We start from the raw sequence: 14,403 nt of genomic DNA, 5'->3' as shown, positions 1-14,403 counted from the left end.
CCTGGATCCAGTGGCTTGAAAAACCCACCACGCATGTACGCATGGATTCCCAGAATCCTGGTGGCATGGGGGATGAAGGAAAAGGCTTGCTACGTGACCATGCCCTGCCAAGAGGCACTCCCTCTACCTCCCCTGCCCCTCTGCCTTTTGAGAGTGCACATCCCCTGTGGCAAATAAAGTAAAATGCATTCTGTCACTGGTACTCAGCGCCCGTCGAACTGATCACTTAATAGGACTAGGGCATTTTAAGAATTGTGTAAGCAGATGTTTGCGGGGCTGGCAGGTTGGCGTGGTGGTTAAGGGCGTTGGACTCCCTCCCACATGGCCAACTGCGGTTTGAGTCCCACACCTTAGGGTGGCTTGCTTTCTCACTTTCCCTCTCTTTCTGTCCCTCTCTGGTCAAATTAAAATGGATAAATAAATAAAGTTAAATAAAATAATTCTTTAAAAAAAAAAAAGGCAGATGTTTGCTTTAGGTTTTTGCCATAGGGCATGTGTGTTCATTGCAAGGAGAGAAAGAGAGAGGGAGAATGAGAAATCACCCCCCAGAGGGAATGGCCACATCACAATCCCTTTTCCATTCTCCTCTTCAGACTTCGGACACACGTACAGATGTGCCTTGCGTGAGTTTCCAGCTGCCAGCTGTGGGACTAATTGTAGCCTGCCATATGAGAATCCAGTGCCTTAACCAACACACCACCTGCTGGCCCTCTTTTCAGTTTTACCCGAGGGTGAATGTGCTCATCAGAGAAACAGAGAGAAAGTGAGAAAGTACCTCCTGTGGAGGATGGCCACACCTCAACCTCAACCCCTTCTCCCCCATTCTGGACAGGCATGTGCATGTGCCCGGTGTGTCTTTCCAACTGCTAGGTCTGGGCCTGAAACTGTGGTCAACCATGTGGGATCCCACCGCCTTCCATCTTGCCACCAGTGGCCCCATGATCAGTTGCTTTCAACAGGTTCTAACCAAAGGAATAAGCTATCTAACCAAGTGGAGTGGCATGCAGTCAACCTGTAGTTTAGAGTGTTCTCAGAAGAGAAAAACATTGACTTTGAAGTGTGGCTTCGTGGGGGTTTTTTTGTGTGTGTGGGACGAGCAGTTAGCGTAATGGCTATGTCACTGAACTCCCATGTAGTCAACCACGGTTCGAGTCTTGGACCCAGTGGCTTAAACTCATGCTGGGCACGTGTGCGTGCATGCCCAAGATCCCGAGAGGAGAAGGGATTGTGGCATGTCCATCCCCCCTGGGAGTGATTTCTCGCTTTCTGTCTCTCTGGCGAGCACATACACCCTGTAGCAAAAACCTCTCAAAACAAACAAACAAAAGAATTATTTTATTGAATTTTCTTTATTTATTTATTTTAATTTGACCAGAGAGGGACAGAGGGAGAGAGAGGGAAAGTGAGAAAGCAAGCCACCGGTCCGAGACTCGAGCCACGGTCGACCACGTGGGAGCCACGCCACCTGCCAGCCCCGTCTTTGTGGGTCTTTTTGTTAAGCTACTTACTGGAGCTAGTGGCTGACAGATGGCAGCACTCACAATGGTTACCACGAAGTATACCAGGCATTCTGAGAAGCAGGCGTCCAGCAGCTCAGAGCCGGGGTGCCGGAGTGGAGGCGGGGAGTTTCGGATGAGAACGGGGCTCTGCAGGTGAAGCGCAGCCGCCGTCATCACAGCTGCTCCTCAGCTCTGCGCGTCCTGGGTCTTCTGTCTGAGAGAGGGCCGACGGTGTGTGACTTGCTGCTCTCTCTGTTACAGCAACATGGCCAACGCCCTGGCCAGCGCCACCTGTGAGCGCTGCAAGGGGGGCTTTGCGCCGGCCGAGAAGATCGTGAACAGCAATGGCGAGCTGTACCACGAGCAGTGCTTCGTGTGTGCCCAGTGCTTCCAGCAGTTCCCAGAAGGGCTCTTCTATGAGGTGAGTCAGCTGGGCCGGAGCAGATGGTCACCCCTTCCCCGCCCGCCCTAACGTCTGAGGCCTCCCCTGCACTCACAGTGCCTTCGTGGACGATTGCGTTGAAGTCGCACGCACGTGCCAGGTGTTGGTGCCTGGCAGGACATGGCGTGCGTGTGGGCCACAGCCGAGATCCTGCCATTTATATTGTTCAACGCTTCCTCCTGTTTAAGACCTCCGACCTTCGTGACTCAGCCTGTCACATCTAAGCAGTTCAGCTCCAATTTTTTTTTTTTTTGAGAGGTTTTTGCAATAGGGCACATGCGCTCACCAGAAAGAGAGACAGAGAGACAGAAAGCGAGAAATCACTCCCCAGGGGGGATAGCCATGCCACAATTCCTTGTCCTCCATTCTCCCCTCGGGATCTTGGGCATGCACGCATACGTGTCCAGCATGAGCTTAAGCCACTGGGCCTGGGACTCGAACTGCAGTCTACTACATGGGAGTCCAGGCAACATAGCCATTTACGCCAACTGCTGGTCCCATCTACTCCATGATTTCTAAGCCATGAGTAGGAGCTACGGTGCCTTTCTCTTTTTTTGAGAAAGAGATTTTTGCTATAGGGTGTTTGTGCTCACTGGAGCAATAGAAAGCCCATGAGGTTGGGGGGGGCGGGGGGAATGACCATGCCACAATCCTTTCTCCACTTGGGATTTTGGGTGTGAGTTTCAAGCGGCCAGGTTCAGGACTAAAACCTGGTCCTCCCACATGAGAGTTCTTAACCACTATGCTACCACACCATCCATGGGCCCCACTGTGATTTTCTTCCTGTTTTTTGAGAGAGAGAATTTTGCTGTAGGACACATATCCTTGCCAGACATAGAGGCAGACAGAAAGTGAGAAGTCCCTCCCTGGGAAAGCTGGCCATGCCACAATCCTTTCTCCTCTTGGGATTCTGGGCATGCACACACATGTGCTCGGCATGAGTTTTAAGCTGCCAGGTCCAGGGCTCAAACTGCGGTCAACTCTGGCAGTCCTGCCACGTAACCGTTAAGCCAGCTGCAGGTCCCTTCACCTTTATTTTCTAAAGCAGATCTTACCTGGAAATGAGTTAGCTGGTGTGTGTGTCTTGCACTCTTTTCCACACACTTGCTTTCCTTAATTCTCAGCTGCTGCCGTGTGGTCTGTGTCCTCTGTGGCGTACTTGCTGTCCCCACCATAGCTGCAGCCCTTTCGCATGTAAACGTGTTATTTTTTTTTGAATACCTAGAGAGTCTGACCCTGTAAAACATATACAAGAGTGATGTATAAGTGTATGAACAAGATGAATTAGGTCATTTACTTTCGTTACCTTACTCTGTTTTTTCTTTTAGGTCTTTGCCATAGGGCATGTGTGCTTGCCAGTGACACAGAGACACAGAGAGAGGGAAAATGAGAAATCACTTCCCAGGGGGAGGGCCACGTCGCAATCGCCTCTCCTCCATTCTCCTCTTGGGATTTTGGGCACACATGCATGCACACACACCAGCTCATCCCCTTACTCTTTATCTGTTTTTATATACCGAAGGGTCAAAAAGTTTAGGGAAAGTGTGTGTTATGAAAAGATGGCATGGATTCACATTTTGGCACCAAGCGCAACCATGCTTCAGTTCCACTTTCCACCAATGTTTCGAAGGCCCCTTGGCTGTACGTCCCCGTACGATGTGTGCACCGTGAGGCCACATCAGAACTGACTGCTGCCCGGCTCTGCCTTGGCCTCGAGCTTTTGAATTTCCCTGTTGTACCTGAGGCAGGAAAGGCGGTCTGCGAGGGTCCCTAGCAGTTCCGAGTTTGTCGCTCGGGAAGCACTTCCCTGAGGGAGGCTCCCACGCTGGCCCTTCAGAGCGCGTGAGACGCAGCCCGGCACGTGTGGGCGTAATGACCTGGGGAGCAGCGTGGCCAGTGTAGGGGGCAGTGCTATTTTATTCACCAGTTCACGTTTTCTTGGAAGCTCCTAGGATGTCCCAGAAACACACATTTCCTACACAGAAACCACCGCAGTAGGAAAGAACACTTTGTTTTTGCTCTTCTTCCAGTTCTTAACTTCTCCACTGGGCACTGGAAATTTTATTTTTTTGTCTAGGATGATGGCTTTGGGACAGTCATGGAGTTGGAGAGGCCAGTCTAGAGCAGCAGGAGACGGGAGGCTGGGCGGAGCTCATGGGTGTGGACAGCGGTGTCAGGGTCAGAGGCCTGGTGCAGTGGGTGGGCTATGATTGGTGGGAGCAGCACTTTCCTGGGTGCCAGGCTGCCCTCGGCTCGGGTGCTGACCGGAGGGCCTGCATCTGCAGTCGCAGCAGTCTCAGGTCTCTGTGGCCCCCGGGACCGTGGGCCAGGGCATGCTGAGGCAGCCTTGGTGTTTACACTGCATGCATCTCCCGTTTACCGCCCCCTCGTCCCTTCCTTCCCCCTCTGGGGCTCAGCAAGTTTGATCTGTCCTCGGTAACACAGTGGGTCTGGGACATGGACGGGCTTAGGACCTGGCTGGGTTTCTCGTACCCGATACAGCGTTCTTCTCCTCACACAGACTTCCCAGATGTGAGGTCCTTTTATAGAAGTGGGGGTTATAGCAGAAGTCTCAGGAGAGAGCCTGGAAGAGCAGCAGGAAAGAGCTTGGAGAGGAAGGAAGCCAGGCGGTCTTCCCAAGCGTTTTTCTTGTTTCCCTGGCCTGCTGTTCCCCCAGGCATCCCAGAGCTCCAGCCCCCATCGCTCTTTCTTCCGTACTGGCCTTCTTGCCACCTTGGAATGGATTCTGTTGTTAAGCAGCCTTCACTGGACAGCGTGGGCCCAGCCACAGTGACATCGGCATGGATACTGCCAGGGAGGCCAGAGGCTACACGGAGGCCAGGGTCCCCTCTGCAGCCAGGCTGTGCGTGGCCCTAACCCTAGCCAGCTGGGCTGCTGGGGTGGAAGGATCAGGCACACAGAGACCCTGTCAACATGGCTCTCTGGGCTGGCTCCATGGCCCAGTGGTTCAGGGAGCCAGCTCATCCCACATGCTTGACTGTGATGTGAATCTCAACCCCGGAAGCTTGGAAAACACAGCAGATGTGTGCATGTGTGCCCAGAGTCCCAGCAGGACGGAGAAACGGAGCAGAGCTGTGGCATGACCAAGCCTGTGGGGGGTGCACTCTCCCTCCCCCTCTTGTCTCTGTCTCTTTCTGGTAAGTACACAGGCTCTCTGGTAAAAAAAAAAAAAAAAATTAAAGCCCATTTCTCTTCCTTTTTCTTCTCTTTCTTTCCGTCAGAAAAAATGGGGGGAAACGACAATAAAAAAAGTACACTGGCCAGCACAGCCGCCTCCTAAGCATTTGGGTCCTGTCAGCTGCAAGGCCACTCACGCTTAGTCAGAGGGACGGGCTCGGAATAGCCTTGAGCAGAAGAGAATAAAGCGTGACTCATCCTTGTCCTCCTGCCCCCGCACTCCCCTTCACTTCCAGACTAAAAATACCTCCCCGGTCTGTCTGGTGTGATTCCAAAAGATGCTGTGAGTACCCAGAACCAGGCTACTCCCGGGCTGATGCGGATCATGCTGTCTTGGGTCTTTATTCTCGATTGAGCACCTGCACATGCGAGAGAGAGGGAGAGAGAGAAGGAGAGAGCGAGAGAGGAGCACCTTCCACAGGGCCGGTCACACCGCGATCCCCTTCCTCGTCTCATGTCCTGGGCACATGTGCACGTGTACAGCATATTTGGGGCTGACTGGACCAGGGATTGGAACTGCAGTTACCACTGGGATCCAGTTTTCCTTGAGCAGCTCATTACGAAGCCAGCCCCTTCCTTTCATTTCCAGCCTGTCTCAGAAGACAGCGTGCAGGAGAGCAGCGGCCTTGTCGCCTCCAACCCTGCAGAGCAGAAGGCGAGTCCCGGGAGGCAGGGCTGTCGTGGCCTGGGTCGCCTTCTCTCCGTCCCCTTGCCAGGACTGTGATGCTGTGCATGTGAATGGAGGCTCCGTGGTTATGAACATGAGACTTGAGAGCTGTGTTGGTATTTTCTTCCTGAAATGGCTGCCTACCAGGCCTCCGTCTGAGCCAGCACGGCACCAGTGTTTGGTGAACCGTAGTCACACCTGCCTGTCACAGGACCCTAAAGAGGTGGTGCTGCTCACAGTTACGTATGCCAGGAGGCGAAGGCTGGACCTCTGCCGCCTGTCTACGGCCACCAGGGCCTGTCTCTGGCACTATGATGTTCTGCCTGTCCAAGACTAAGCTTAGAGAGACTGTTCCCGGTTCCTGCCCGACGATGGTTCTGGCTGCGGAGCCTCCCTCAGTAAATACTGATGGGCACCTGCAGCGCACAGCTTGCTGTGTGGCCGCCCCGCACCCGGCTCTGGGCGCATGTTTTCAGGTGATTTGGGTCCACCTTGACGACAGCCTTCATGGTCCTTTTCACCATTGGCAGGCCAGGCAGATCATAGCGATTATGTGTGAGTTACATGCGGTCACCCGCCTCTGCATGGGCTTCGTGGGCATGTCACAGGGCAGTCTGCGTCCCCCGGTGCTGGCCTCCACAAGTCCTCAGTCTCTCCAGTCCCCTCTAGTGTGCCCGAAGAACTCTGGGAGATGGCCAGGGCTGTGTGGCAGGGAAGCGAGCCAAATGCTGGTCCAGGGGAAGGCCTGTGGCCCCAGGGCCCTCACACCGACTCCCAGCTCCTAGATCCCCTCCCTGACATGCACAGTTATCTACAGCAAAAGGGGCGTCTTAACTTTTCTGCAAGAGAATGCTTTGAAGTGAAATGGAACCCAGAGTTATGGAGTGGTGTAACTCCAGAAACCCTGTGACTTGGGATGCACCGAGCGAGCACCAGGCACCTGGAATGCTGTCCGTAAGTCTGGCATGGTGCAGGTCCAGAGCCTGGCTATTGGTTGACGCTTCCGATTTTTCCCCTCTCTTTAACTGGGATTTTCCAAGTGTGTTGTTCTTCTTTCATTACCAAATGCTCTAGCTGGAAAGACCCATGTGTAGTGAGTAGTCGAGTGGAAGTGTTTTACAAAGGTGTTTCTTCCCTTGCTTCCTCTAACGCTATGTCCTGACTATTCAGGAAGGCTGAGACAGAGAAGGGAAGGCTGTTTGGAGGGAACTTTCCACCTCACTAATCTGCTTATCTGCTGAGCTTCTGTCTTCAGAGTGGTTTGTGACAAACCAGTGACAATTACCAGATAAAGACTTTTAACATTTGCTCTTGACTTGAAATGAGGCCATTGGCTATGTTTCCAGCTCTGTGCTTACCTTAAAACAGATTTTTTTTCCTCCTAAAGAGAATCTTCACAAAACTCTAGAACTTAAATTAGTTAGGAGCTAAGCTAATTTTGGCTGTTCATCATCTCTCACACTGAACAACCTGGTCCAGCAAGTGATGGGACCCCAGTTCTTAGGAATTTTGTTTAAATACTGCTGCTTTGGAACATTTCATTTTTTTGAGAGATTTTTCCTATAGAGTATGTGCGTGTGCCAGAAAGACAGATAGAGACAGAGAGACAGGAAGTGAGAAATCAGCCCCCAGGGGGGATGGCCACATCGCAATCCCTTCTCCTCCATTCTCCTCTCAGGATCTTGGGCACGCACGCAAACGCGCCCGGCATGAGTTTAAGCCACCGAGTCCAGGACTCGAACCGTGGTCAACTACATGGGAGTTCAGTGACAGCTATTACACCAACTGCTGGTCCCATATATTTTTATAGGTTTACTATAAAAATATAGTAAGTAACTATAGGTTACTTGTTTTAAATCAACTGGGAGGTACTTAGCAAATATTTGTGGAAGCTTAATTCCTCCAAATAAATGATTTATGATTTTTTTTTCATCTTATGTTATATCATGCAGCTTTATCTTGAATCAGCTGTTAGCATTTTTCCCAGACCTGGAAGTTAAGACACGACTCTGCGTGACCATTTCCACACACTAGAAAAGGCAGCTGTTACAGCCAGCGACATGCCCTTCCTGAATTAAAGTGGTCGTCCTCATACCTCATACTGAGATGCACACCGTGGTGTGCAAGGGGTTTGCAGTATGGATGTTTTTCAGGGAGTCTTTTCCCGAATCCTCATATTTTAGTTTTAAGAGATTCAATTTCTGGATCCTTTTTTCTTTCTTTTTTGGTTAAATTGTCAAAGGACTCGCGGGCTTGCCAGGAGACAGAAAGCTCTCTCCAGCAGGGTGGGTCGTGTTGCCGCCTCCTCTCCATTTCTCCATTCTGTGGAGATTCGGAGCACACCTACATCCAAGCCTAGTGTGTTTTCAAGCTGCTTGGGCCAGGATCTGAATCATACAGTCAGCCATGTAAATTCCCTTAATCATCAGGCCATGGGCTGGCCCCACACTCAGTTAACTATGATATACTGCCTGTTTGAATTATCTTAAAAGATTTATTTAAACCGGGCCAGCAGGTGGCCTGGAGGGTAAGGCACTTGGAGCTCACGTAGCTAACTCCCCAGTTCGAGGCCCAGAGAGTCATGCCAGGTACATGTGTATGCATGCCCAAAACCTGGAGAGGAGAAGGGATTTGGGCGTGGCTTTCCCTCTAGTGTGGCCTTTCTCGCTTTCACTCTCTGGTGAGTGCACATGCCCTATAGAAAAACGACTACTACTACTGCTACTACAGAAAAGGAAGACTGATTACGCTAGTCGTCCTGGGGCCAGCAGGTGCAGTGGTGGCAAAGGTGCTGGACTCCCACATGGCTGCCTGAAGTCTGAGTCCCAGACCTGGGAGCCTGAGAATCATGCTGGGCATGTGTGCATGTGTGCATGTGTGCCCAAACTCCTAAGAAGAGAATGGAGGAGGAGGGATTGCAGCATGACCATCCTCCCTTGGGGCTGTAGGGGTGGGATAGGGTGGTGGCAGGGTGGTGGTGGAGGGGGCTCTCACTGTCTCTCTCTCTGGCACACATACATGCCCTGTGGCAAAAACCTAAAAAAAAGAAACCATAGGTCTAATTTTATTTATTTTTTTACAGTGTTTATATTTATTTTGTACTTTCTGCTAACAAATATAGCCCATATGTTAAATGCTGGACTAGTTTTTTTTAAAATCAATATATATATATACTTTTTTCTTTAAATATAAAGTGAAAGTTGGTCGTTAATAACTAAATTAATGGAACTATTTATGGGTTTTTAAATAATTCTTTTATTTAAATTTTTTATTTATTTATTTATTTAAATTTGAGAGACAGAGAGAGGGAAGAAAAGTGAGAAAGCAAGCTACAAGGTCCTGGACTTGAACCGCAGTCAGCCATGTGGGGTCCAGCACCTTAACCACCATACCACCTACTAGATTCCTATTTAAGAGTTTATTTTAATAAAATTAAGCTTACTTTATTTTAATACTTTCTTTTACAATTTATTTCTGAAATGGAAACATCACAATTCTGTACATATACATAAATACACATTAGTCAGGAATATATCTCACTTCACAATAACTCCTAGTATTGACTATATATTACAAGGTATTATGACCAAATAGTGAGTAATAGCACATCGATGTGTTATCTTATGCTATTAAACTTACAAAAATGGGCACATTAGGGCTTACTCATTTGAATTTTAAAAATTACGTAAAAAATTGACTGTTTTTGGCTACGAATAAATCTGCTTTGGCTGATTTGACAGTGAGAACCGACTTTAACTATTAAGCTGTGGTGGGTAAGTTCACTAAGTTGGGTGGGCTAGGGCTGGCGCCATAGAGCGGTGGTGAAGTGCTGGGCGTGGGGAACTGGATGCCACATAGCTGACTGCGGTTCAAGTCCCGGCTGCTTGTGCCCCAAATCATGGCTGGATGGAGAAATGGAAGGAGGCGTGGTGGATCGCGCTCCACTCTGGAGAAGTTGCTTTCTCTTACTCTGTCTCTATTTGGTGAGCATACACAGCTTCTGGTGATTTGAAAATAAATAAATAAATCGAATGGGCTACAGGTACAGTTATGATCAAAAATTGGGTTGACAACTGATACGTCATTAGAAAATGGATTTTATTAATGGAATAGTATGAGATTTTTGGCATTTAACTTTTTTTTTTAAGAGATTTTTGCTATAGGGTGCATGCGCTTGCCAGAAAGACAGACAGACAGATAGAAAGTGAGAAACCACACCCCAGAGGGGATGGCCGTGCCACAATCCATTCTCCTCTCAGGATCTTGGGCACACACGCACACGCACCTGGCGTGATTTTAAGCCACTGGGTCCAGGACTCGAACCGTGGTCGACTACATGGGAGTCCAGTGACATAACCATTACGCCAACTGCTGGTCCCGGCATTTAACTTTTTAAGGAACTCAAAGACTGAAATGATATTAGTATAAAAATTTCTGTGGTTTATTTCTGGGAAACATTAGCACATAAATCTTATCTTTTTTTTCCCCCTAAATATGCCAGAAGGCATGTGCGTTTGGTCGAAAGACAGAGATAGAGAAAGTGGGAAAGCACCCCCTAAGAATAGTCATGTTTCGATCCTTTTTCCTCCAGTCCTCCCTTCTTTCAGGATTTTGAGCACACACGCACATGTGCCTGGCGTATCTTTCAGGACTTGAACCATGGGGTCAGCCATGTGGGTGGGGTACAGCTGCCTTAACTACCACACCATTGGGCTGGCCCAGCACATAAACCTTAAAAAAAAATCAACACCCAAAATAGAAAAGAGACCTAGAATGAACATTGAACCATGACTCTTTAATGGTAAGTAGTATTTATCCAGGGAAAAGGGAAATAAGATTGTGATGGAAAGAACAGCCCTACTTACCTCGTAACAATATGTTTTCTAAGTAAACCAATAGTAAAACGAAAAATTATATAGCATATGTATATGTTAACAATGTATATTATATATAACAATGTATATATTTATAACCTTGATTATGATGTAATATTCAGTGTAATGATATTACAGAAGAAAACCACTAGTTTTTAGAGCCTTATGGATTCTAAATGAAACACATTTGAAAATGAAACACATTTGAAAATTTTGTGTTATATATTTTTTCCTTTGAGAGAGATTTCTCCTATAGGGCACATGCATTCACTGGAGAAACAGAAAATGCTAAATCACCCCCCCAGGGCAGAAGGCCACGCATAATCCCTTCTCCTCTTCTCCTCTCAGGATCTTGGGCGTGCGTGCACATGTGCCCGGCATGAGTTTTAAGCCTCCAGGTCCAGGACTTGAATCGCGGTAAAGTATGTGGGAATCCAGCAACATATCCATTACCACATCTGTTGGTCCCATTCTCTATGCATTTGTAACTGCTAAGAACTATGAAGTGGTCAGTAAAGACCTAAGTTTAATAATACACTGGGATAGGGCCAGCCCCGGTCACTAAGAGAGCCAGATTCCATGGGCCAGCCATGTGGTTCAAGTCCTGGACTTGGTAGCTGGAAAAAACACACCAGGTTCCTGAGCATGCAATGCCCAAAATCCCAACAGAAGGGAGAAATAGAGGAGAAGAGATTGTGGTGTGACCAGTGTCCCATTAGGGATGCTTTCTGCCTCTTCCCCTCTCTCTGTCTCTGGTAGCATGTGTGTCTCTGGCAAATTAAGAAACATATACAAGGATAAAATTAGAGGAAATTAAATGAAAACAGTTCAAGAAGAGAAATGAAGGATGTAAAATTACCCAACTGTTGACATGTACTATTTTTTAAAATGGATTTTGGTCATTTTATTTTTAAAGAATTATTTTATTTAACTTTATTTATTTATTTTATTTATTTTAATTTGACTGGAGAGGGACAGAGTGACAGAGATGGGGGGAGAGGGGATTAGAAAGCAAGCTGTCAGGTCCAGGTTTCATAGAGACATTTTTGTTATAGGGCGCATGCGCTCGCCAGACAGAGAGAGACATAGAGACAGAAAGCAAGAAATCACCCCCCTAGGGAGGATGGTCACGTCGCAATCCCTTCTCCTACATTCTCCTCTCGGGATCTTGGGCACGCACAAGTTTTAAGCCACCGGGTCCGGGATGTGAACCGTGGTCGACTACGTGGGAGTCCAGTGACATAGCCCTTATGCTAACTGCTGGTTCCCCTGTTTTTGTTTTTTTTTTTTGTAGAGAGATTTTTGCTATTTGGTGTGTGTGCTCACTGAGGAGAGAGAGAGAGGGAAGGAGAGAGGGAGAGACAAAGAGGCAGAAAGTGAGAAGTCACATCCCTTTGCCAAAATCCCTTTTCTGCCACTCTTCTCAGGATTTTAGGCATGCATGCACACTCACCCGGTGTGCATTTCAAGCCACTGGTCTGGGACTTGAACCACCGTTAGCCATGTGTAAGTGCAGCAATGAAATCATTACGCCATCTTCTTGTCCCTGGATTTTGGTCATTTTGAAATGTTAATATAAAAATATACTAGAGGCCAGGCCTCACCTGGTGATACCCTCAGTAGTAAACTGAACTGCAGTGCTAGAAGCCACATGGTTGGCTCTAAGTTCAGATCTCAGGTTGGCTTGAAAAACACATAGTGTAATGGCTATGTCGCTGGACTCCCACGTAGTCTGCCGCGGTTCACGTCTCAGACCCGGTGGCTTAAAACTCACGCCGTGTGCGAGCATGCCCAAGATCCAGAGAGGAGAATGGAGGAAAAGGGATTGCGACGTGACCATCCCCCCTGGTGGGTGATTTCTCGCTTTCTGTCTCTATATCTCTCTCTGTCAGTCTGGCGAGTGCATGCACCCTATAGTGAAAAACATCTCCAAAAAAAAAATAAAATAAAATAACACATAGTGTGCGTATCTGTACATGGGTCAGGGTCCTGGCTGACTGGAGTTCTGCAGACGGGATTGCAGTGTGACAGTGTGTGTCTACATGGGTCAGGGTCCTGGCTGACTGGAGTACTGCAGACGGGATTGCAGTGTGACAGTGTGTGTGTCTACATGGGTCAGGGTCCTGGCTGACTGGAGTACTGCAGACGGGATTGCAGTGTGACAGTGTGTGTCTACATGGGTCAGGGTCCTGAGTGCTGCAGATGGGATTGTAGTGTGACAAGACCCTGTTACGGTTGCTTGTGTCCCTCCTTCTTACACAGAGTCTGTATCATGAATAAAATGAAATTGAAAAAAATGCTAGACACTGGAGCCAGCAGGATATGATGACAGTTAAGGTGCCGGACTCACCCATGGCCAACTGTGGTTCGAGTCCAGGACCCAGACTTGCTTTCTCACTTTCCCTCCTTCTCTCTTTGGTCAAAACTAAAAACATGATAATTGAGATAAATAATAAAATAAGTAAGTCTTTGAATTTAGAAAAATGCTGGTCACCAGTTGTAGTGGCACCATGATCGTGGAAGACTACAGTGAAAAATTTTAGATATCCACCTTAAAAATGTGGGAAGGGGTTAGTACACTTTGTATATTTTATAGGGAGAGGAGTCCATAGCTTTAATGAGATTCTTTTTTTAAATTTAAGATTTTTTGCCAAAGGGCACATGTGCTCACTAGAGAGAGAGAAAAAAAGAGAGGGAAAGTGAGAAATCACCCTCCCCCCAGGGGATTAGCCAGGCCACAGTACCCCCTTCTCCATTCTCCTCTTGGGATTTTGGGCATGCATGCACACCCACCTGGTATGATTTTCAAGCTGCTGGGTCTGAGAATCAAACCGAAGAGTTGGCTATGTGGGATCCAGCCACCTTACCCTCCACACCACCTGCTGGCCCCTCTATTAAAGCAGGTATACTTTGTACCTTCCCTACCCCCATGTGTTGCGACAGGACCCATACACTGAACAAGCTGAAGCTAGGGCGATTCCAGTCTCACCCCAGCGGCAGGCTGGCCTCTCTGACTGTGCTTAATTACATATCTCTCTCACACTGTACGAATCTGATGAACACTGGGCCACCAGGTGGTATGGTGGTAAGGTGACTAGATCCCACATGACCAACTCCATGGTTTGAATCCCGGACCCAGGAGCTTGAAAAACACACCGGGCATGTGTGCATACTTGCCCAAAATCCTGAGAGGAGAACAGGAGAGAAAGAATCGTGGCACGGTCGTCTCCTTGGGAGGTGATTTCTCTCACTTTCTGGCAAGCACATGCGCCCTATAGCAAAAACAAAACAAAACATGGGACCAGCAGGTGATGTGGTGGTTAAGGTGCTGGATACTCCCACATGGCTGACCACGGTTCAAGTCCTGGGCCTGGTGATTTCCTTTCTCCCTTTCCCTCCCTCTCTCTCTCTTTGTGTCTCTCTCTCTGGTCAAATTAAAATAAATGAATGAATAAATAAAATGAAATAAATAATCATTTAAAACAAAACAAAACCAAATATCCAAAAAAACAAAAGAACAACAACAAAACACGCTGGTAGAATTACGAACTCATAGGGCAAAGTTCTTTGTTCCAAAACACTTTGCTGTGTCTCCATAGAATAGCCATCCTCCTGTGAGTGCTGCAGATTTAGAAGTAGATGCTGCTTTCTCTTTCAGTTTGAAGGAAGGAAGTACTGTGAACATGATTTTCAGATGCTCTTCGCACCGTGCTGTCATCAGTG

At 48.1% G+C, this 14,403-nt stretch overlaps 1 protein-coding gene across 2 annotated transcripts in view; it reads left to right on the top strand.

The window, feature by feature from the left end:
* Positions 1-14,403, top strand: part of LIMS1 (LIM zinc finger domain containing 1) — a 27,181-nt gene that overhangs the window by 3,678 nt on the left and 9,100 nt on the right. For both annotated transcript variants that reach the window (XM_014589000.2, XM_006140682.3), the window contains exons 2-3: positions 1,761-1,920; positions 14,339-14,403. The exon at positions 14,339-14,403 ends at the window's right edge or, in 1 of these variants, runs on beyond it. In XM_014589000.2, the coding sequence (XP_014444486.1) occupies positions 1,761-1,920; positions 14,339-14,403 (225 nt within the window). The remainder of the gene's footprint in view (positions 1-1,760; positions 1,921-14,338) is intronic.

This window comes from Tupaia chinensis, unplaced genomic scaffold (genome assembly GCF_000334495.1).
Source record: "Tupaia chinensis unplaced genomic scaffold, TupChi_1.0 Scaffold000041_1, whole genome shotgun sequence".
Lineage (NCBI taxonomy): Eukaryota > Metazoa > Chordata > Mammalia > Scandentia > Tupaiidae > Tupaia > Tupaia belangeri.
This window is presented reverse-complemented; position numbering and strand designations above follow the sequence as displayed.